Source organism: Ornithodoros turicata, chromosome 9 (assembly GCF_037126465.1).
Source record: "Ornithodoros turicata isolate Travis chromosome 9, ASM3712646v1, whole genome shotgun sequence".
Taxonomy (NCBI): domain Eukaryota; kingdom Metazoa; phylum Arthropoda; class Arachnida; order Ixodida; family Argasidae; genus Ornithodoros; species Ornithodoros turicata.
The window spans coordinates 31,671,087-31,695,799 of NC_088209.1; the positions used below are offsets into that span (position 1 = coordinate 31,671,087).

The 24,713-nt window shown below is 46.4% G+C and overlaps 2 protein-coding genes across 4 annotated transcripts in view; one reads left to right on the forward strand and one right to left on the reverse strand.

Moving 5' to 3' along the window:
- The window catches only part of LOC135368626 (dopamine beta-hydroxylase-like), a 352,228-nt gene that overhangs the window by 200,204 nt on the left and 127,311 nt on the right, over positions 1-24,713 (reverse strand). Inside the window, exon 4 of one of the 3 annotated variants that reach the window (XM_064602030.1) lies at positions 14,207-14,290. The exons of the other annotated variants lie outside the window; for them this stretch is intronic. The gene's annotated coding sequence lies outside the window, so the exon portion shown is untranslated. The remainder of the gene's footprint in view (positions 1-14,206; positions 14,291-24,713) is intronic. 3 annotated transcript variants of the gene reach the window in all.
- On the forward strand, positions 16,914-24,295 carry LOC135367890 (neprilysin-1-like). The gene is made up of 5 exons (XM_064600988.1): positions 16,914-17,091; positions 17,182-17,490; positions 18,658-19,032; positions 20,670-20,864; positions 22,744-24,295. The coding sequence occupies exons 1-5, from the start codon at positions 17,035-17,037 to the stop codon at positions 24,205-24,207; spliced, it is 2,400 nt and encodes a 799-aa protein (XP_064457058.1). The 5' UTR covers positions 16,914-17,034; the 3' UTR covers positions 24,208-24,295.

Here is a 24,713-nt window from a genome sequence, read left to right on the forward strand (position 1 = left end):
CATTTCCACTGCAACTTCATTCACCCCTCCTTCCGAAGTACGACTGCTCAGCAAATACCAAACGGGTGTCAGCACCGGATTACATAACGCCCGCTCAATCCCGACCAAAAACGAGTCCTACCAGATCTCAACCAACAGGAGCCCTCTCTGGAAACACTCGATTTTCGTAACCCAAAACCTTCTCTCTACCATATGCTATCCTACAATACAATACGACATATTCGAGCGAACACGGGACGCGCCGCTGGAACAGCCCTCCCCTTCAGATACCCATCGTTATCCCACACGGCCTCAAAAAACCTTTTTACCCCCGATGTCGCTTCAAAAAAAATAATAATAACAGCCCTCTCTGGCCATAGCGTACTTAATTAAACACAATCACTGCTACAATAACCACATAACGAGATAACCTCGTAGCAAGCGCCTAATGTACTGAGCTGCTGCGCGCCCCCGCCGCTAGAAGCGCGTCGGTAGCTGCTGATGGCGATGGCGGTGCGGGCGATGAAATTAGCACCCAATCCGCGCGGGGCGAGGGGCTCCATAATGGAGTGTTTCCCGCGACATTACAGGGACGAGAGTGCGTAATAGAACGCAGAGAGGGAGGGAAAGGGTATGTGTGTGCATTGGTTCGTTGGTTTTCGGCGGAGAACAATGAGAGTGCCTCCTACAGCGGAAGAAGAGAAAAAGAAAGTGGACCTCGATAAAGTTGGATGCGAGGACCTCTGGCGTCATCATTGTTCGCTTAGAGAATGAGTTGCAGCGATGTGGGTTTTAGAAGCGGCTAAAATCAGACGCGCGTCATTTTTACAGCGCTTTTTTTTCTTCACTTTGTCGCCTAATTTTTGTGTTAAGCCTACTGAATTGAAAGTATAGCCATAGAAATTGCGGTAATTCCTAACTGGATTACAGTACGGTATATCGTGACCTTCTACGACACTATTTGATAATGATGAGAATCAACACTATACTTGCATCACCGTTAATCCGTTAATCGAAGTCACCGTCACCGTTAATCGAAGCACATAGGTGACGACATTTTGCAACACCACTTCGTGCCACGTTGATCAAGCGTATATACTGTCTGGCAATATGCAACCTGCCAGACAATAACCTTTCTCAAGGCCGATGCGAGTCTTTCTGTGCGATCGGTCAGCTGGACGAAAAAATAAATGCCTGTGTGGCGAAGCGTAAGCTATGGAAATCAGGCTTAAGTGAGACGATCACTGCCGACTTCCGTCGCCAGTTCCGGTTCCGGAAAGCTCCATAACGACATTTGCCAGAAACGGCCCTAAGACCCAAAGGAGAGCTCCCACTTCCGGATAATGCTCGAAGGACTGCATCCGGTCCCGTTTCCATGGGGGTTTGTGGCTCTTTTTTACTCTCTCTCTCTCTTATCAGTGCACTTTGGGATGATCCTGCGGTGTTCTACGTGATTTGCAGTTAACTCGGCCGATCGAGCTTTTATCTTTTTTTTATATATCATTCTCCTTTAGGTGCCAGTGCTGAGAACAGTCTAGAACCGAAAGGGACCGTTTTAGCAGAGCGTGTACTTTTTCAGTAATGCGGCCTCAGGTATTTATTAAGCGGCCTTATTTCAGGTATTAAGCGGCCTCATGGAAAATATATATATATATATATATATATAGAAAAGCTTCGGCTTTGAGATAGAGAGAGGCAGCTGAGTCTTGGAGCTCGATGACGGCCGAGGTTAGGATATGTTGTTCCGTATCATACAGTTGAGGATTATGCTCCTCTTCTTCGCTTGAATGTCAGAATGTTGGGTTTGAGGTGGTGTTCAGCGATGGTGATGATATAGCGACGACGATGGGGATGTTGCTGCTGATTGGGGTTGGCGAAGCCCGCCTCACGAAAAATACTTTTCTTACAAAAGAAATTAAGACAGTAAACGAACCAAGACCGGCACAATAAAACATATCTAGCTTCGTCCCGACATAATAAGTTCCCCGCCGCAGCACGCACACGGAAGTAATGGAAATTCACACGCAGTAGAAACAGATTAATCTACGACCAATAAACGACATATTATTTAATTAATAACGTATTGCCGGTCCATTAAAGCACCGAAGTCTACAAACTGCTACCCGCTCTGCGGAAGGCGTCGCGGCACAGGGAGCTGTGTTCCTATTCCCGGACATGGCAGTCAATTTTAAAGTTGCTTTCGCCGCAAGATGACGGTATATAAGGTGAAGCACGCTTTACAGGAGACTCAGTACTCCCAGCATGCGAGAATCCACAAGGAACGAATCACTCGTTATGCCACAAATTGAAAGTAATAATAGGTCTCGCTGATTTCATCGTGCACAAGTTAGTCGGTTAGTTAGCCAGTTGCACGGTAGTCGTCACTCGTCAGAATACTTTTCGACCCTTCGCACCAGGGTTAACGCGCTCCAAATGGGTGTACCGTTTTGTCGATATTTTTCTTTGCGATGAAATATTTCTCTTTCTCTTTAAAGAGGACCCTGTCTCCATTTTGTTTGTGGAGCTATTCTTATCGTTTATTCTTGTTTTCTCCTTCTTCTAAAGTTGTCATCGTGGAAATTGCATCTCGGACCTTGAAGCTTTGTGTAGCATGCACATAACACTGTTTATATGTCGTGCGCCCTGTGTTTCGACTCCTATTTCTACGAGTTTCCCTTCAATTTTATGCCGTTTCTGGGTCTACCAAGACAATCAAGGTTTATTTCTATCCACGTTTGTATAACTTGTGCGCGAGCTCTTACAGAACTAGACCTATAGATTGAGGGCGCAGAGAGACGAGGATGGAGAAACGACACCAACGCGGCCCTGCAATCCATTGCAGACAGAGAGCAAAAAAAGAAAGAAAAAAAAAAGAAAAAGCAACACAGAAGTACCCGTACACTCCTATGCACGGGCATCCGCATTTGGTGCACGTTGCAGTTACGGTTACTATTATTACCACCACCAGCGAAAGGGCATCACTGGCAGAGAGGCCGCACGCAATGACATCACCGATGTCCCCATTTACACCAACCCCATTAACTCGACATACGATGAAAAAGTGCAAATATCGCCTCCTTGTTCCCTTTCTGTCGGCGCAACTTATCTCCCCCAAACCGAGCAAGCGAAAGGAGTGTCGCATTAATGCGGCCGGACAGTTGCTCTCCGGGGACGAGCCTATAGACGACCCCCACGAAAAGGGTTGACAAATGACCAGTCTGCCTGTGAGCACACCGGGTTCTGCGAGCAACCCGAGATCACCCAGGCCCTCCCTTAACTTGGTCCCATCTTCTTGTCGTTGTGTTCCTTTTTGCCCCGCTCCACTCGCAAAGAAGCTTTTTATATCATTCAGGGGATGGGCTCGGCGAAGACGGGAGCATCTAATGCAAGGGAGATCACCGCGCGTTGGGTGGTAGGGCGCAGTAAATGGGTAGAAGTGAAGTGCGGTTCCTCACATATACTATGTAGACGTACATGAGGAAGTTCACAATAATGTCAACGTTGGAGCGGATGCTCACACAAGTAGATATTATTAGAGAGTTTTTACTTGTAGCGCACGCAGTCGCCATGCGTACGGAATGAAATAGTGTGCGGTCGCTCGGGGCATACGCTAAACGCAGAGTCACGTTCGGCGCATGCGTACACGCTATTTCCTTGCGTGGGTATATTATCATCACCTAAATAAAGCTGTTGTTGTTCCCCCTAGGGGTCTCTGAAGTAACTTGTTATTATTTTCGTTATACTACCGTTGTTCTCGTCTCATACATTTGATACTTGTGCCACTTTGTGGTCATCCCGGATATTTGTAACCATTAGGTACAAGCCGTACCCTGATCAAGCGGGACAATTACTATTCCCAGAAAAGTAATGTCGCCTCTGCGGAACCAACTTCAGTGCTCATAAAAATAAAAAAAAAAATGATGAAAGGGAACAATCCCACAAGAGTTGAAAGGTTAGGCATAGTTAGGTGGTTACGTTTACTTTGGCAAAACGTGATTAATACTCTCCAAAGAAATGGGCTTATCAACTTATCAATCGACTGACGCAAATCCGGCACTGAACCGGTTTCGTAAACACCGCATACAGATGAGTAACTTCTTAGGGGGAATAAGCAATACGTGCCATACATCGCTCTCCATGAATACGCGCGTTCGAAAGCTATCCAATGCTGAAACGCACACTGTTCCTATTCTTTCTCAATCTAACGCATATCAAGTTTCGAATAAATTTCGCTCCTTATGGATGTAGAGCTACAATTTTCCCCTTTACAGCCTTGTTCATTCTTCAATTTCTATCGAAACAGAATGTGAATCTGATCGCAAACAACACCGAGCACATGTAAGCATGCCAGGCAGAGATGCTATAAATTTGCGCACGCAAATGCACGAGTGCATACAGTTTCGATGGTTGACTGCAATTACGTACATACGGCGTCGGAAGAAGGCTTCCATTTCAAATGCATGGAAGTGGCGCACAGTATAATGAGGTAGAGTTGTGCACACGCTATGTATCTATCACAGGCTGTATTGAAGAGAGTCCGCTCGCAAGGAACGAATATGAAATGATGTCGATAGGAAAGGCGCACCGGGACTTATATTTCTGAAACTAAAGTGAGACATTGTCTTCGATATTTCTCGTTGCAATATACTCTTCATGCATCGCGATTTGAATGCCACTTTGTGATTGGAAGGGAACGCACAGTGAAGATGCAAGAGGGAACACAAATAAGGTACTGCTTCTCAACTGTAAATGCACTAAGAAGTCAACATGCGTTTTTTGTTTCATTGTGCCGTTTCTCTTATCTATGGTTACTATGCTTTCTATTTTCCTGATACACGGAGGATCCTGCATAACATCCTCAAACACTATAAACAGAACTTCACCCCGTAACACGCTCGAGGTAGACTACTGCATAAAATGACACCATTATCAGTATTGGCATGAAGCGACAGCGCGGCCTACGCCATTCTATGACCATTTCCCAAATAGAAAATGTCACAAACAAGCGTGTGTCGGGGGGCGAAGTTCGAAATGAGGCGAAGTCCTGTTTTTAGAGCGCAGTAAGATGAATCCTGAAACGTGATGTGTTTGTTAGCCAAGATGAACCCTGAAACGTGATGTGTTTGTTAGCTTAGATGAACCCTGAAACGTGATGTGTTTGTTAGCTAAGATGAACCCTGAAACGTGATGTGTATGTTAGCTAAGATGAATCCTGAAACATGATGTGTTTGTTACTAAGATGAATCCTGAAACATGATGTGTTTGTTAGCTATAAGATGGATCCTGAAACATGATGTGTTTGTTAGCTAAGATGAATCCTGAAACATGATGTGTTTGTTAGCTAAGATGGATCCTGAAACATGATGTGTTCGTTAGCGAAGATGGGTCCTGAAACGTAATGTGTTTGTTAGCTAAGTGCCGTCTATCCAGCAGAACAGTAACAACATGTGTTACTTGGAACTGTTGCACAGAAGGAACTGATAAACGATACCATTATCAATTTTGACTTGCGAAAGGTGCGGGACGTACGCCTTTTTTGTGACAATTAACATAACTGCATAAGTGTCACAAAAAAGGCGCACGCCTCCAGTTTCCAACAACACAGGATTCGTAGTAAGTCATGTACACTTTACGGCGTCTTTACCCTTGCCCTCAACATAAAGTTTTCCATCCCCCAGCATCATCACGTCCAGTACCCTTCCCTCGCACTTTTCACCCCAAGAAACTGCCGTTTCGGTAATTTCCTGCTTAACCTCCCCACATGAAAAAAAAAAAAAATATATATATATATATATCCTTTTTATTCCACTGCTACCCTTTCAACGCTACTTAGACGTCGCTGCCCCGTTTCGCCCCTTATTGCTACAACGCATCCAAAACTCGGCTGATGCGAGAAAGCATGTCTGGCAACCATTTACAATCGCCAGGCCGCATAAGAAGTTCATATCCGGAACTATCAACATCTACTAGTTCCTTTCTCCGCTTTCTTTTCCACGTTCCACAATCGGCGCACAGCCATTCTTTTCATCGGGGGGCTACAATAAAAGAAAGCGGCTTTTGCGGCGCAAAATAACATCATCTTCCCTAGAAGGCTATTTGGACGGCACCACCACGACTTCTTTTGATCCCTTAACTGTAATCTGCCACTCGGAGTCACCGTTCTGAAAGACAGGAACAGTTTCGATGTATTTTTCCTTCTTTCACGCTGCCTAAATTCCCCATGCCCGTACTTGCTTCTCTTCTGCAGTATACTTGGCTTGTCTACGATAGTGGTAAGTCGGTGCGGTCACAATGGCGACCTTTCAACTCTGAATGAACCGCCGGACGCGGTCCTTTTCTTCACTCGAAGACGACATCTCATGTGTCTTCAACACCAAGTTATATGACTGAGAGTAGCAAGGGTCGAACTTTTCCGATCTTTAATGCGATTTTGTGTCGCTTCTTTTCCGCGACTACTGGGAGGAGTTTGAGTTATGGTTCTGTCTGGCCCTTCGGGAAAATGGGCCACCTCATCGTGAAAAGGAATACGGGGAAAATGAAAGAACTTTATGGGGACGTTTCATGCGCCTCGTTCATGTCGCTGGCCAAACAGTGGCCACAGTGGGGGCGAGATGGCACAATGAGCGCTGCTCTGTACCATAACGTTCTCTATTAGTGGTGCCGTGGATGGCGTAAGATGTGTAGCAGATTTGTTACTAGAACGTATTTACTGGTTGACTAGACTTAGGTCCTCTTTTGTGCCACTTGACTTATAAGGTAATGTAACATTTTTTTTTGCACTTCTTACTTGGCGCTTTCTTCACACTTTGCTCCATCATTAATGTTGAATTTGTGTGTCTCGCAGATGATGCCGGAGCAAAGAGCGTTTTGAATGACAACTTAGTTTTCTGTGTTATGTTCAGTTTACGCTGTTAAAGGAGCAAGGAAGTGACATTTAACATGGTTCGAAAGCCTGTTTTTAAGTATATATTTTTTGTTTGTTTGTTTTTTCATGTTCCCAGTAAGAAATTATTTTGGTGATATTGCATGAGTCCAGTGTAATACACTTTGGCTTATTGATCGATATGTTGTAAATCTGTATGCTTTGTTGTGCGAGTTTCTCTTGTTCGCCCGACTCCTACGACAGCACCCCAGGATGCTAGTAGTATTATTAAATCAATTAAATAAATATAGGTTGTGGTTTGCTGGAGTTAAACGTGACTCTGTCTGAGACACTGTTTACCCAGAAAAAGCAACCATCAGCACGGCCCGATCTCCTCGTGTGACGTCAGCAGACCCGCGTGGTGCGTAGGAAGCAGCCGTAAGCCCTTACTGGTCACCGAGAATTCGTCTGATACTGCCTGGTACTGGTACAGCGCTTCGGTCGCGCCCGGCTGCGTCACGTTCCATCTGATGGGCCCTGCCATCGGGACTGCGAACGTCACTGAGTGACGTTGACTTCCCTCTTTCACTCACACACTCCTTGAAGGAGTGGAGCGTTTCTAGAGGGTGTGCTGATCGGAGTCCTCTCGCGCACGGTACAGGTCACTGCGTTCGTCGTTCTTTCGCGAGAGTTCCTGTTATTTGTTGCACAACACGCCGCATCTAAGAACGAAAAAAAAGTATAGAGAGGAATTTCACTGCACCTTTAAGCTGCGCTCTGAATTCAGACTCAGTGCATCAGTGTGCGTTAAGTATGCGCTTCAAATCACGAAAGACGTAATCGTTGTAAGAAAAGGTACCTACGAGCGAGCCTATGTGTATATAATCCACGAGCTATGTCCCTGTGAAAGCGGGCTCTGCATTTCGTGAGGAAAGGGTTGGCATTAGCGGGTGGAATATGTCACTTAGGCTCTGTATCACAAACGTCGATTAACATTTGAACCGAGGGCAACGGTCGCTTAACATGACTTAATTCTGCTGCACAAAAATGAGTTATTGTCACTGAAACATTCATCACGTCACAAATTAACGATTGTAACAAAGAACTGGGTGTTAACTTCAAGTTTTAGCAACCCTTAATCTCGGTTCAACGTTAACCAGCGTTGGTGAAACCGGACCTTAGTCAACAAAGGGTAACTAAGGCGCACACGCACTAGACCTTAGTCCTCATACCCCAAGAACGGCCAGAACAAGCAGTCAGCAGCAGAGACAGAAAGGGACAAAGGGTATAGAAAGGGACAAGAGCCGCGTGGCAGCCAAACATCTGCGGCTGTCCACCAGCACGTGCAGCGTTCTTGATGTTAAACGCACCTCAACTACACAAAAACGGCAACAGAGAGAGAGAGAGAGAGAGAGAGAAAAGAAAGAAACTAAAATATTACGAGATACGCAGCGTACACTTATAAATCACGCTAGTGAGAACATCAAATCCACACGCGAGACAGAAAGGGAAAAATCGCAACAAGCGGTCGGTTTCCCCTATGAACGGCGACAGCGCGTAGCGGTGACATATCGTCATTGTCATCAGAGGATCACGTGACAGAGCGAGACTCGTGTCACGCCCACTGGCGTGCGCTCGCATCAGCTTCTATATTTATGACTTTTTGCACGGCGGAAGGTGATTGGGAAATTTCAGTGCGGCGTGTGCAATGATCTGTTATAAAGAGGGATTTCTCGCTGATGCACTCGTGAATAATGACTCATGAGCTACTTCGACGTATTTTGTATGCACCGAATAATACCCGAAGGCGTCCGTGGACGTGGGTTAGACATGAGATGCATGTAGAACGGTACAACTACACTGAATATTAGGGACAGCGAAGTAATGAAAATGGAGGGGGGGGGGGGGCGTGTTGTGAAGTACAAGGCACGGGAGGCTATCCGATATCCAGTAACTCAAGAATGCACCAGGATGAAGTCGACTCTCATCTTAGTCGTAGGGAAAAAAAAATAATAATCGAGCAGTCTGGCAACAAAGGGTGGCGATTGGCCTCACCTTGTGCATCTTTTTCTTGCGCTTTCGTTATGTCCTCGTCGCTTGCGCTGTACACGTTCGCTGTCGTTTTGCCGCATTTACCGCTTTGACATCGATTGCATTTATCATCGACGTATGGCAGTCTTTTTTTTGTGTGTGTGTGTCGTGTGTAAAAACTTTTTTTTACAATTCCTAAGTAGCTGGTTCGACTTCTATTCACGTTTACACTGTATGTCACAGTTCTGTGTTAACCGTGTGCCATCTTCAACATTGTTCTTACCTTTTCATAAACTCAGAATTTTGTCGTCAGGTGTACTTTCTCATTGACGACTTACGTTTTTCTATTGCGTGCAATTTTCAAAATTTTCTTAAACACTATCTCGGAATTATGTTTATGTGCATTTAATAATAATAGTGAGAACAACTCGGACAAAGTAAGTGTTATAGTAGGTGCACGAGCTACCCATAAGCAGGCACTTTTCACAAATTCACGCAACATAATATCACGACGTGCCTTACTCACAGCCTGCCACACCACATCAACGTCGTAAACCCATCAACATCATAATGCATCATTCGACATCAACCTTCACATCACTCAACATCACATCATTCTTCATGACATGCAGGTGAATGATATTCGCGGTTGACAAGATGAGTAGCTTCGCCTATCTATGCCTGCAACATATACACTCTTAAAAATGAACTTCACCGCATAGCACGCTCCTAGCCAACCGTCATCTCGAATGATATTGTTATCCGCACTTTGTTGAAAACGGGAGGCGTACGCCTTTTTTGTGCCAATTATGAACAGCATAAGTGTCACAAAAAAGGCGTACGCCTCCCGTTTTTAACAAGTCAGGGCAGGTAACGATATCATTCGAGATGATGGTTGGCTTGGAGCGTGCTATGCGGTGAAGTTCATTTCTAAGAGTGTAGTTTAACGTTGAACCTTCGACTGCCCAAGGTTATTAAGAACGTCAGCCCATTCGAAAGTGTATATTCTAAATTTAATTCAGGTACGAACCAAAGTCCACACTTTACGGTCCACCCCCAGTCCATGCACCACTTCACGACCACTACCGCGTCCTAACGTTACATCATAGAAAACAATGCTGCCCTGCTTTTCCACGTACAACAAACGTTACGCACTTACAACTAGAAAACCGTCTCTTTATAAAGCGCGCTTTACTCGGTCGAACCTTCCCATGATTATGGTATACTGTCGTACTATAGCGAAGGCGGTCGCGTGCCTCACCTTGATAAAGGAAAACATCACATCTGCATACACTATAACGAAATCACGTCATCCGAGAAGAAAGACGCTTATACCTCTTTCGTGCCGGGGACTCGGCGAGTCACGGAAAGGTATCGTCTTTTATCGACACAAAAGTAGGAACGGGGCACACGCACTCAACCGCTCTCCCATATCTGTTTATCGCCGAAGCTTTTCTACCCCCTTGTCAGCTGAATACCTAATGACCATTGCCGGACCGTAATGAGCGGTATTTATCCGTCCGTAAGAGCGAAATTGCGTGACGTCCTTACCTTTTTTCTTATTTTTTACCGCTCAATGCGTTCCCCCAAGTGTTCTTATATGGCGGAAGCGTTGTTGCCAGTACGAACGTGCAAGAAGCCGCTACACTTCTAGAGTAGAACTTCACCACATGACTCGCTGAAGGCCAACCGTTGCACAGAATGATGCAGTTATCAATCCTGATCTGTGGAGGGCGCGGGGCGTACGCCCCTTTTGTGACGATTAACACAACTACGTAAACATCACAAAAAGGGCGTACACTCTGAGAAATGAACTTCACCGTATAGCACGCTCCTAGCCAACCGTCATCTCGAACGATATCGTTATCTGGCCTGATTTGCTGGAAATGGGAGGCGTACGCCTTTTTGGGACAATTGTGAACAGCATAAGTGTCACAAAAAAGGCGTACGCCTTCCGTTTCCAACATAACGTAGATAACGATATCATTCGAGATGATGGTTGGCTAGGAGTGTGTTATGCGGCGAAGTTCATTTTTAGTTGGTTAGCGTGCTGGCCATGTCACGTCGAGACTAGGAGGTACCCGGGTTCGAATCCCGGTGCCGCCTGTGCTGTCTGGGGTTTTTCTTTGGTTTTCTCCAGACGCTTTCAGACGTATGTCGGCACAGTTCCCTTAGAAGTCGGCCCAGGATGCACATTCCCCCTGGGCGTCAGTCGTGACGTTGCTCACCTCTTTGAGGCAGACAACGGCGAGCCCTTTCATCATCATCACCACCACAACCACCATCATATTTAAGAGTGTATGCACTCTTAGAAATGAACTTCACCGCATAGCACGCTCCTAGCCAACCATCATCGCGAATGATATCGTTATCTGCCCTGATTTGCTGAAAACGGGAGGCGTACGCCATTTTTGTGACAATTATGAACCGCATAAGTGTCACAAAAAAGGCGTACGCCTACCGTTTTGAACAAATCAGGGCACATGGCGATATCATATGAGATAGTGGTTGGCTAGGAGCGTGCTATGCGGTGAAGTTCATTTTTAAGAGTGTGGTCACAAAATGGAGTCGGAACGCGTTGTGTGGTGAAGTTATGTTTCGAGGGTGTAATGGTGAAGAGTATCGCCTCAGGAGATGAGGCGCCCTATTCCTTATCACCAAAATCAATTTGTTCTCGTTGTTGTTGTTTTTGAAGACGCTCTGTTATTCACGAATACTGCATTTTCACGTTTTTCTTCCATCGGAGCCATGAAAATGTTCCTGCACGTGTTCTACGCCGTGATCAGATTCAACTGGGGTTTCCGAAAGAATTTCATTCATTCATCACAGACAATGATAGCTTGCGATAGTTTGCAACTACACAACAAGCCATGACGTTTTTCGCTTCGCTTGCGAAGCAGAAACGCTAAGAAACGTGATCAACGAAGCATGAAGTCCGATAGGACATTAACTTTGACGGCCCAGTATTTATTGTGGGGAGGAGGTGTCACACTACTTGCCCATCGAATAAACATTGCTCCAAACGCCAATGAGTCACGCGAATTAAGATGTTAAATCTGAATAAATTGGCAAAAAATCGCCACCTAGATACACTCAACATTGCATGCAACATGCAATGATACTCGGGTGATACGCAATTGATGATAGGCGTTCATTTTAGAATGGCATATTTACACATCGTTGGAACCGCCTATGTAATGTTTCAGTTGGAATCATCTGTGGCGTGCATCTACACCTTTGTGAGTACGGACTCTTCTGACTATTGTATCCGCCGCACTTTGGTTTCATGTGCAGTCTACGCCGGGCAACGCTATACGTCGGACCGTTCAGGAATTTTAGTGATCGAAGAATGCCTAGCCGAGCGCTTGATCCCATATTGCGGAATTCCAGAATACCTGTCCCTTGTGACAGGAAATGCATATGAGGCAGGAGAGTTCGAGAATAGTACCGTCAACATATATTTCACAATAAGTACAGTAAGACAAGTGTTCTCGGCAACACGAAGCACCGTTGCTAAGCGCCTGACGAATTACGCATGAGCGGAGCACGGGTATTTCGCGAAACATCTGGACAGCCATTTGAACCTAAGAGAAAGAATCAACGCTGACGGCGTGCATTGATGCATCGAGCGCGGTATTATTCAAGGACTGCATTAGCAATGTCTCAAGAAGAGTTGAGTGCAGTCATCATGCAACACGCACTAGTATCTGACATACCCGCCTCGGAGGTAACCTTGATACAGAGCACGTCCTTTAGCAAGATCTAGACCAGATGTTAACGCGCGGCTGCTATTTGAACGCACGAAAAATTTTCCTGTGTATTCCAAACAAAATAGATAAAACCCTAGTCAAATCCATCGCTTCGGACTCTGTTACATACCGCTCATATATTCGCGTTCTTGAAAGAATAAACAAAATAAACCCCCCCGCCCTAAACCAAGGGCTGTACGCAACGCTATACATCATTTTGGCTATTCTACGGCGTGGTGACTGAAATTACTTAGTCGAATGAAATGAACCCTGCAACTCATCCTCGTATACCGCGTCTATACGCTCGCTCGTTGTCCGTTTCCGGCAATTCACACACCAGGTGTTTCCCTTTTCAAGAGCAACGATTAAAACGGAAGCTAGGCATTCGAGAGATCCTATACGGGCAGTTTAGACGGTTGTTTGACGCGAGCCATACTGTTATCAGCTGCAGCTATTTTAAAGGTATATGTACCACTGTTATTCACTGCTTACACTGTACATATCATCAGGTTAATGTAATAAATTTTCTTTATATTTATTTTAAAGGTAACGCCCGCGGTGATAATGAGAATATACTGTCGTTGGTCTGCAGACGTCGCGTCCTCTAAAAAGATAATAGAGCGAACTACTAGTATACTACTGAATGCATAGCATATGCAGGGTGTCCCAGAAAACGTGTCATTGAATTATAATAAAAAAACTACACCACCTAGAATCATGCGGTCAACGGCATTTGTTCTTACTAGGTTTTTGCCACCTCCTGATGTGAATGTCGTGTAACGTAAGTTTAATTATGTAAATTAGTGCGAACTGAAGTCGGAAATTTGTCAAGTAAAGGTCACTTTTTTTACCCCACCAATGTGAAGAGCGTGTCTAATTCACTCAAATTAATGATAAATGACAGGGATATTCAGGAGCTATCCCATCAGAAAAAATAGCCGAACATCATGCTCTACGGAGCTAGCGCGCGACAAATTTTTCAGCGCAATCATTGTCAGTCCGACGAAAGGAGGTTGGAAACCCAGCCCGCACCTGCATCGCAGAAAGAGATAACACAGGTAGGGCTTATCGCGTCCAACTTTCGCTGGGATCACACTTTCCCTTTCCCAATTTAAGGAACTGTCAATTTTTCTACTATTACTCTGTGGGCTGGGTTTGGAACCTCCTTTCGTCGGACTGAGAGCGATTGCGCTCAAAAAGTCGCCGCGCGTTATGGTGCGGTGCTACGACAACCATGATGTTCAGCTATTTTTTCCGATAGGATAGCTCGTGAATATCACCGTCAATTATCATAACTTGAGTGAATTCGGCACGCTCTTCATATTGGTGGCGTAAAAAAGTGACCTTTACTTGGCAAATCCGAGTTCAGTTCGCAAATATTTACATAATTAAACTTACGATACATGACATTCACATCAAGAGTTGGCAAAAACCTAGTAAGAACAAATGCCGTTGACCGCATGATTCTAGGTGGTGTAGTTTTTTTTATTATAATTCAATGACACGTTTTCTGGGACACCCTGTATACATCAGTCTGTTTAGCAAGTGGTCAGTGCAGCAGACTGCGTTGCGAACGAACACTCACGAAGCAGTCGACGGCAAGTGTGCTTGTTCTCCGAGCCGAATGAAGAAGACCATATGTGTTGCAGTTGATGGGACGAGCTTCAACCTGCATCAGCGAACATCAACATTACGTCGAGGTGCAGCTTGGTCGCATAGTCTATATAGTATGATAGTGCTAAAGAGCGTTAAGTACGGGCTTTGTAATCAAGATTAAAAGAATGAAAAATAATGCAGGAGTTAAACTATGCATCGGTGGCCGTATTACGCGTTAAAAAATGGCCACTTGGTCCACTTCTTTGTAGCTAAGTCGCGATAATAACAATAATAAAGGCTAGCCTCTAAGCGTTATTTCCAATGCCCTACAATGTCCGCTGAGCCTCCTATATGTTTGCGTAGCTTCGCAACAGCGAAAACTTGGACACGATATTCATTTCGCTGATATATTTTCGAGATATATTTTTTATATTTCATGAAAACAAATCTGGAAGCTGAAAATTATTGACACGTACAGTATATATAGTATCGAAACATAGCCTCACGCTCTATTGACTTTTTCTAATTCTAATGGGATTTTCCTGGGTTTTCTTCAGGACGCTGTCAGACATATCTGAGCACAGTTCCCTTAGAAGTCGGCCCAGGACGCACATTCCCCCAGAACGTTAGTCGTCACGTTGCCCACTTTTGTGAGGCCGACAACTGCGAGCACCTTCAGCTCTACCACCACCATCCGCAAATGCGTGGGGTTTCATGTCGCATTTCTTCCCGCTTACAGTGTGGCAAATAGTACCTACTGCGAGAACAACAACAAAAACACACACCCAAACGTACACACATCCGTTGCGTACACGAGAGCGGGGCAAATAAAGAACGCACGATGCAAACAATTACCCACAGTCCAGGCGCATAACCTCAGCTGTTTTTGCTGCCCACGCCCACGCAGTCCGTGTGCCACCTCTGCTTTCAAAATGTCAATAACAAGAAGAAACCCAGTTGAGAGCAACAGCTTTCGAGCGCACGCGCACATCATTAACCCACACCACTTAGCCCGTTGGGTTTCCATCTGGCCCCTAAATTACCACGTGACGACTCAATCCTCGAAATCACCCGAAACCTATTTTTCACGTCGCCATTAGTGTACGCAAGTGCTAACAGTCTGCGTCGAAAGGAGACTTTCAAACGATGCGTCATAAAGCGTGCAAATGCGATGCGAAAAAAAAAAGAAAAAAAAAGAAACAGATGAAAAGGCTGCACCTTCGGGCATTCAGCACAATGCGTTTAAATGTGGTGCCTCCATACACCATTGAAACCGAACTTCACTGCATAACACGCTCCGTTCCGGTGGCATTGGAACTACTCCCTTCTCCCTACTTCTCTTTTCGCAGCTGTTATGGACGGACGTACACTGCTGTCGACGTTGGTGGGCCCTAGAGAGCTTTCGCTTCAAATGGTAACGGAATGCGAGTCAAGAGCTCTCGCTTATACCATCACGTAACGGGGGTATGAGCACATTCAAACAGGAAGGATGTAGCCTTTCGAGTGCACTTTACTGTACAAATAACGATACGTTGTCTATGTGGGGCCTATTACTTACAGAAAAAAATAAGACGTGCCACTTATATCGAGAGAACTGATGTTCTGAGGCTGGAACAACGTAAAAGGGACAATCACATACAAGGCCTTAAGAATAATCCAGAAGATGTGGGTTCGAGTCCTATACAGCTGGCTAACCTTTTCAGTGACTTTCATGTTTCATCGTTAATTTCATCACTTATATCGAGTTCACGGAGCCTGCACTCTTCGAAAAAATGGTGGATCAGTTACACCTTTTAGGAGGTAATAGTTGTCGCATATGTTGTTCCTAAAAGGTAGCAAGGTTCTACCTGCTACCTCACGCTCTGCCACGAATGACAGGGCTACCGCTTCTGATTCGGTGGGCGAGGGGGGCGTACGCCTTTTTGTAGCCATTTGAATATATGATAATTTCTTTCGCCACCCTTTTACATCCTTTATCAGACGGATACCACATTTTCACACCTTTTAGGTGGTGGTGGTGGTGGTGGTGGTGATGGTGAAAAGGCTTGCCGTTGTCGGCCTCACGTATGTGGGCAACGTCACGACTGACGCCCTGGGAAATGTGCGTCCTGGGCCGACTTCTAGGGGAACTGTGCCGACACACCTTTTAGGCGCACCACATATAGCACGTTCCTAGCCAACCACATACTCCCGAATGACATCCCTTCTCTCCTCTAATTTGTTGAAATCGAGAGGCGTACGCCTTTTGTGACACTTATGCACTGATGTTAATTGTCACAAAAAGGCGCGCTCCCGTAATCAATTGTGCGAATGGTATATTATTCTGCGCAAGCACTGGGGCCCTCAGCGAGCTATGCGGCGAGGTCTTAATTAACGAAAATAAAGAAGAACTGTTATTAGTATATTGTTTAATTGGTGAGCGACACTTCTTTTCGTCCCCCCCACTCTTTCCTGCTGTACTGTCTCCATCCGTCTACATCTGTACGCCGCTCGTAGCCGCAGTTGCTTCGCGGCGCTGACACGGAAAATACTTCGTTTCGTGATTATAAACTACCAGCAAAGGTAAAAAATTCCAATGAACTATTGTCAGCTTATTATTCGTGTCCACACACATGCATTCAGAAGAGGGTGACGATAATCAGTGAGAGGACGAAGAAGTTTGTCCCCTTTGTCCTGGCCAATCTCCACGGCCACCTCATTGGTAGTAGTAGAAGAAGAAGAAGAATAGAAAGCAATTGCATTGCGCTCGTGACACGAGATAGACCATTCGTTCACATCAACCCTCTGAATCAACGTGAGTTCATCCGCGAGTTCACGATGAAGTCAACATCGCCGTCGCAGCCCACGACGACTGGTTCGAACTCCACCACGGGGGTGAGTACGGCAACACTTGGTGGACTACACAGTACGAGACCTGTGCACGCCAAACCGTTCCTCCATTTATTCCTCTCCCTCAAAATGCAGCTTGAGAATCGTGAGCATCGTTCTACTACTCCGTTCCATGTCCCTAACATTGAACCGGCCCCTCCATCCGCAACCAAGAAGGGCAACGGAACCCATCAGCCGAAGGGTGCACCTGCAAACCGCCTGCAGAGGGGCAGCTCCCCACAGAAGCGGCCCAAAGTCCCCAAATCAGAACCACGCCAAGCTAGCCCAGCACCTATTCCTTTCAAGAAAATCGTTTCACCCGCTGCACCGACGCCCGATGTCAACGCCACACCAACTCCAGGAGCGGCCCCTGCGCAAAAAAATCCCGGAAAATCCACCGATAAAGTAGGTAGTGGGAAAAACCTTTGGTAACGTCACCAATATTTAGCACACGGCCCGTTTAAGTTGGGCCCACACCACCTTTTGGCGAACTCGGGTGGTGCATACACGTTGCACACACGTTACACGTGGCAACTTTTTCTTTCTTTACTTTTCTTTCTTTTTGCCAGGTCCCGCCTGTTCTCGCCAGTTTTGCCAAATCTCGCGCGTTGCGCTTTCGGTAGCCAGTAACTTCCCAGATACATTTTTTTTTCCCGGCCTCGAAGTGACCGGGCAGCGGATTGCCAAACGCTATATCCGGTGTCGTCACATCCGCATCGCGATGGTGGCGAGGGCCCTCATTGGCCCGCACGTCGAAGTTCACGTGGATTAGCAGACGACGGAACCCGAAGAACAGCGACCGCGATGCCCCTAGCGTGATCCAAGCGCCTAAAACCGCTAGATTCCTGGCTCCGATGTTCAAGTGGCAATGGTCACGTGATCCAGCGCAGGCGCTGATCTAGCAGTTTCCGAGCGCTAGGCCGGGTTGCCATGAAATGATCACCCGAATTCGCCATTTGATGAGGGCGGTACCCACAACAAAGTACAGGACATTCTGTATGGGTGGCTCGCAATCTTTGGCTTTTCGTTTACTGTGCAGGCTAAAGCACCCTACAATAGAAACACACGCAACAGAGTTCTAGAGAACGAGCTAAGTATCGTCGGTCATTTCTAGAAGTTTAAGCACGAGTGTTCAATGATGCACGTCGTTTACGTTTGTGATAGTTACCGTATGGACGTGGATCTGAAATATTTTTTGACACCCATGGACAATGGAAGAGTTATATTTAAATTTTTCATTAAAATTCGAAAATACAGGTTTTTAACTATAGGACCTCCATCTGTATATGCACTGTATGTATTCGGTTTTTCGGGTTCGTCCTCGTTCGTTTCGTGTTGCTTCGACGTGCTTGATGTGAACCCACACGTTCTATACGCTTTCTTGCACATTCTAAAATGCTTCGACATAATGGCCGAGCCTGCCAAGATGCAGAAAGCAGCGACGCGACAGTACTTCGCACAGCCAAAGCTGGTTTCATTTTGCATAGCAAGGAGAAATCACTGACTACGCTCCTTTTGCACAGCGCACTACAACGCCCTCAAGCGACCTATCGTCTACCACAATTTCCGCAGGTGTCACAGACTGCAACGTCACCGTCAAAGCCACCGGAGTCGGACAACAAGCTCGAGGGTCGCTCCATGAAAATATGTAACGGAGGTCACATCGTGGTTGCCTTGGCTGCAATCCTGCTCCTCAGTATGCTGGGATACGTTCTGATTTCCAAAGCTTTCAGCTCCCCTCAAAGGCAGGCGTGCAACACGGCTGTATGTCAGCAATACTCCAACTTGATGCAGTACACCATCAATACATCCGTCGACCCGTGCGACAACTTCTATCGCTACACCTGCGACGGTTGGAACAGCAAGCAGCCACTGCCAGTAATGTGCTACCTGCTGAACTTGTACGCAATATTCCTGCGGAATTCTGTGATGGCACGAGAGAAACCAGTAAGCGTATCCTCTTTATATTAGTGGAACATTCGCAAGTGCGCCCACTTGCACGCGAACGGCTTTGAATATGATGTAGCGGTGTAGTTAGGCTAACCAAACGGATCGAGCAATGATGAAAGAAGGAAGTCACTGAAGCTCTTAGGCACTTCAGGCTTTGTATGTATTTGTCCTTTCTATGTGTATCCCCAGGTGAAACGAGCTATTTTATCGACGGTTTGCTGTGGCACAATCTACCTTATGTACAATCGTGGAGCAGTACAGTAGTTCAGTATTGGAGGCCTATTTCCCAAGGACGGAAGAAGCCCTCCTCGCGTTGACGAAAAGATCGCGTCACACATCACGTGGCCGTGTCCATGAGCGCCTCGCACTTATACTAGATCATTAGCCATGTAAGCGATGAAGCCCGGGAGTACGTGAACACACTCGTAAGCAGTCGACACTGGTAGGTCGTTACGCGAGTGAGAGATTAGAGAGTTTTAGTACATCATACGCTATCGCATGTTTGTACGTAAAGGATAGCGTTGATGGTTCTGCGCACGCCCATAACACAAAGAGAGCTTCGCGCAGTGCGCGGGACCACCAACGCTATCCCTTACGTACGCAAAAGCGATAGCGTATGATGTACTAAAACTGACTATTACGCCTTTGTCCCGTTAACGAAAACAGCGCATCACCTTCCCGTCTTCACGAGTGCCCCATCCCTCGTTTTACAGCAAACTTTACACATTTATCCAGCGTGCAACAACAACAACAAAAAAAATCTACCAGCTCCGGTGGCGCAGCGGTAACGCGTGCGCTTGGAGACTGGGAGGTCCGCGGTTCGAATCCGCGGGCCGGCTGTGCCGTCTGGGGTTTTTCCTGGGTTTCCCTCAGATGTGTAATAGGCGTATGCCGGCACAGTTCCCCTGAAGTCGGCCCATGGACGCAGCTATCCTCCCCCCGAGCGGATTCCGCTCGGTCTTCCACTTCACCCTTTCCTCTCCTCCTCTCCACCACCTTTCCCTTCCCGAGAAACATGCCGCCTAATCAGGCAGGCAGACCTCTCGGTTCCTCCCAACGACACTCCTCCTCCTCCTCCTGCAACAACAACAACAAAAAAAAAAAGCGTTTTTTGCAAATAAACAATTTTTTTTTATTACGCAGGCTCAACTGAGTTTTTTTAAGGAAAGTTTGCAAAACATTCATCTTAATGTTAAGTGGAATGCACGCTACTGAAATGTTGTCTTCAATATCGTGCTTTTCGTAGCATAAACCACTAGGAAGGGTGTTTTATAACGCAACCTTCTGAGTGAAGCCATACGATAAGACAGTTACATCCGAAAGGCGTAAAAAGTTTACTGAGTGAGGGTGTACAGCATCGATAACGTGCTACACTATAGTTACTTACTAGACAGTAGGTAGGTAGTTACTCGGATTAGTAGGCCGTTAGAAAGATATAGTATCTTCAATAGGCGCATAGTGAATTTTTGTTATCTGCATTTTTTCTAGCTTTTTCCGTTTTCCTTTACTCTTTGTATTTAAGCTTTGGTGTCCTTAATAAATCTTTCAATCGAGAGTAAACAGCAGTCGTCCTTGTCTCCCCTTGCTGCTCATTCTATGCCAGCTGGCTTCACATTAAATTCCTTCTTACGCAGATTCCAACTAAAGGCCAGTCCGGTGATGAAAAGGCCATTGCCTTCTACAGCTCCTGTACGAACATTTTCAACAGGAAGGCAAACGAAATGCCAGCAATCAGAAACTTCCTAGACAATGCCAACCTCACATGGCCTCACCTTACAGCCGACGCTAACCTCTTGGAAGCCATGTTCTACATTAGCCGAACGTTGGGCGTAAGAAAAGCCGTCACTGCAGACCAAATACATTAGTGTGTCCGAGCTAACGTGCACCGGGGGCTGCGTACAGCTTGGGACAGAAGCTCACGGAACACCGGGGTGTCACATTTCTCCACTGGAGCAACACCCTAGTAGCAAACGGGAGCAGAGCTGAAAGATGGATATAACAGCTGGTAACCCGTTTCTTATTCAAGTTATTCCTGGCAGGTATCAAGGGACCGCCCCGACGAAGAAATATCCCGCCATGTTCAGTAACCTTTTGTCCCAACCCTACAGGTCGGGTAAAGGAGAGGGAATACCGATGAGTCTCGATCCTTACGGCTGTTCCTTATGCACGTGTCTTCCGCTACCCCTGTGTGTAGCGGATGAACACGTAATTAGCAGCGGGTAGCTAAGCGAAAGAGCACATTAGTACGCTGCTCCACGGAAGAAATAATACGTAAACCGAAACTAATTATTTACTCGAAGAATCACTAGTGTCGACGTATTTTTTTTTACTGGAATATTTTTGCTTTCCGATCAGTAAAACGGGGGTTCCGAAAGTGTGCGAAGTGCAATTTAAAAGTTCTTTTCCGGTGTCTCTGGGGTGCTCACTGAGAGAGGAAATATTTTCGAAAACTCAACCTGTTTACGAATTATTCAGCCGGGGCATCTTCGTGACAAACGAGGCATATACAGGGTAGTTATCTATATAAAAGTTTACCCGACGTGACTTCCAGCTTGATTGTTTTCCCATAGGTATTTGGAGGTTTTTGTTTGTAACTTTGACGTCTGTTTGAAATTTACTACGATGAAACGTACCAATTCCACGCGGACACAGGAATTCTCCACCTGCATTGTATAATTGGGGAGTATGACGCGATGACATGGGTAAACTTTTATAGGTAGCTACCTCGTACGTTGTGAGGATCAAGATGGACACCGGAGGTAGTGCGGGCGGAACGTTTAATGGCATCAGCTAGAATCCGCGCTCGACGGCACGGGCACACAGAGAATGAAGTCTCCTGTGATAATGACTCTGTGTAGTATGATGTTGACGGGGTATCCTCTTCCTCACAATATAATATACCGGGTGTTTCAGTTAAATCCCCGGGCTAAATAATTCGCGAACGGGTGCACCAATCGAATAACTTTCTTTTTACAAGTATCTGTCCAATACCGCCTACAAGATGCGCACCGCCCCAGGATCAGGATCAGGTGCACCGCCCCAGGAAAATCAGGATACCGCGTGAATGAGCGGGAGGCGCTCATTATTTAAATAAAAATTCAAATGAGTTTCGTGAAAATAAGATAACTTCTAAAGCAGGGCGCCGTCGGCATTAAAAATGGGTACTACCCCATATGGGACCTTCAGTAGATACCTTTTAGAGAAAAATCTGCAACCGAAGCGGGTCATTTGTTGCAGTAATTAATTGGTTTCGGTTTACATATTTTTGTCGCCCAAAAACTCTGTACGTAAAATTCAGATGCCGTTAAGTGAGTGGTGGGTGGGTGAGTAGTGAACGGTGGGTATGGTGAGTGGGTATATCACTCGCTTCCACGGATTTTCGGAAGAGCCCGCAAAACTTCGATTTCCCATGGCTAGGTGACGCCACAGGGAGCCCTCCCGTGCATCTCCGCTCTCCGCCTCACGTTGGAAGATTGCGCGAAACTCCGGTGAGGAGACGGATATCGATCTTGAGCAGCAATGTTGCTAGAAGCGTGGGTAGATTGGGCCACCCAATGGGCTTCGGCGCCACAGAGAGCAATATTTTGGGAGAACAGAGTCTAACACGTAGATTGCAATGGCAATGACGTAGCGACACTTTTAATAGTTCTGTGCAGAGACCAAGCCGAAACGCTCTTAATAGTGATGTTCCCTTAACGCTTCTTACAGTTTGCCCTGTTCCTTGACATGGAATTCAGCAAGAACGCCACACACGCGGTTGTAGTGTTATCCACACCGTCCTACCTGTTGAATACGATAGAGAAGAGGAACCGCCTGATAAAAAGCAGGCAGTACGAAAACTTCCTCGCACTTCTCATGAAGCACTTCGCCACACCGGGAATGCCAAGCATTGCAGTCGAGGAACAAGTGGCTCTCGAATCCGAGCCCCTACGCTCGTTAGGTGACACGTTATCGCAAGGCGGCGACGACTCGACTCCTCAAGTCATCGACTACAGTCTGAAAGATGTAACGGGGACAGCGGAATGGCCAGGGTTCACACCAGAGCGCTGGGAACGTGCCTTCAAAGAATATTTGGGAATTCCCAGCGACATCGAGGTTCGTATCAAGGTCCCCGTAGACAGGTACATGAAAGCGCTTCGCAGTCTACTTGACACCGTGGGAGAAACCAAGCTGCAATTTCTCGCGGGGTACTTGCTGGCCGTGCAGGTTTCCATTTTCGCGAACAACGAACTTCAGGAAAATTTGTACCGTGGTACGACCAGACCAAGAGAGACGGCCAAAGAAGAAAGCAGCCGATTCTGCTTGAACGTGACTCTGAAGTACATGGGCAGCGGCTACTTGCACACGCACGAGCGGGACTGGCCGTCTTCCAAGCAACTGCATGTCGTCGACAAAATAGCCGAAAGGGTGCAACAAATGTTTATCACCCATTACGGCGTCAAAGCCAATGTAAGTTTAACTCAGTTCGTTCACAAGTTCACTGACATACACCGGAGTCTTGACGTGAATAAGACGTACCGGAACTACCCGGACATGGGAGACAAGTTCACAGCAAATCTGCAAGCAGCCATCAAAGCGTACGAGATGTCGTCTGCAGAGTACATCAGGATACCGGGTATGGACCTCTTCGCTACCGCCGACATTCCAATTTACCGTGGAGATCCGCCAAACAACGATACCTACTTCTACCCGTACGTGTTCTTGTACCCTCTGTATCACGACAGCTCTCCCCTGGTGCACAACTACGCCGGAATTGGGACCGAGCTAAGCCTCGCCTTTGCGAACCTTGTGATGCGCAATAAGATTGACAACGACAACGTTTCTTGCGCAATGAAAGCCAACCCACATGTTAAGGACCAGGCGCTCATCAAAGATATGCTGATTCGTGCCGCGGCGGCGGACATGACCTGGATGAGCTTCAAGGGCGCAGAGTCTGAAGGCAAAGGAATAGGGCTGGACGTCCCCGGCTTCACGCATGACCAGCTGTTCTTCATTCTATTTTGCTACAGCACGTGCAGCCGGACAAAGAAAGGGGAAGATATGTGTAACGTGTCATTGAGGTCAAGTGTGAAATTTAATGAAGTGTTCGCATGTCCACCCACAAGCTTCATGGGAGGTGGTCATCTGTGTCGATCTCCGACAAACGGTTCATCAGCTTCGGTGACGAAATGAGTGCTTGCGCTTCCATGAGCACGTGAACCGTATACAAAACCCTCTCTGGGCTGATGCTATGCAAGGATCCAATACAGTACAATAAAAGGTCAACACACCAATGATTACTAAATGTCTTCCAATGTCAGGGGCAATGCACACTCATGTGCACTTTCAGGTGTGCCATGAGTCCCAAGACCAAGCAAAAGCGCGGAAATAAACATATTGTTGCGTGGAAGCTAAAGCCTCATGCTGATAAAAGATCGAAGGATGATAGGTTTCCGTTTTGAGCTCCCTGACCGTTCAGTTCCCGATCTCATTCGTATACGCATACGGTTAGTAGCTCTGCTAACAATTCTGCTCTACCATGTCTCTGCAGTTTAGGGCTCCCTGTAATATTCGCGAAGTCAAAGGCTTTCATCGAGGAACGTCGCGCACCTTAGAGGGTGGTGACCCATGCCTTCGACCTTGTAACACGCCCCGCCATCCAACTATAGGATACTCTGCATTCGTCTATCCTCGTCAGA

Bases quoted from the DNA above. Each gene is read 5' to 3' on its own strand.
- LOC135367890 (XM_064600988.1), top strand. From the start codon at position 17,035: ATGAAGTCAACATCGCCGTCGCAGCCCACGACGACTGGTTCGAACTCC. The intron at 17,491-18,657 runs GTAGGTAGTGGG...CAATTTCCGCAG, and splicing joins CCGGAAAATCCACCGATAAA to GTGTCACAGACTGCAACGTC. The intron at 19,033-20,669 runs GTAAGCGTATCC...CTTCTTACGCAG, and splicing joins TGATGGCACGAGAGAAACCA to ATTCCAACTAAAGGCCAGTC.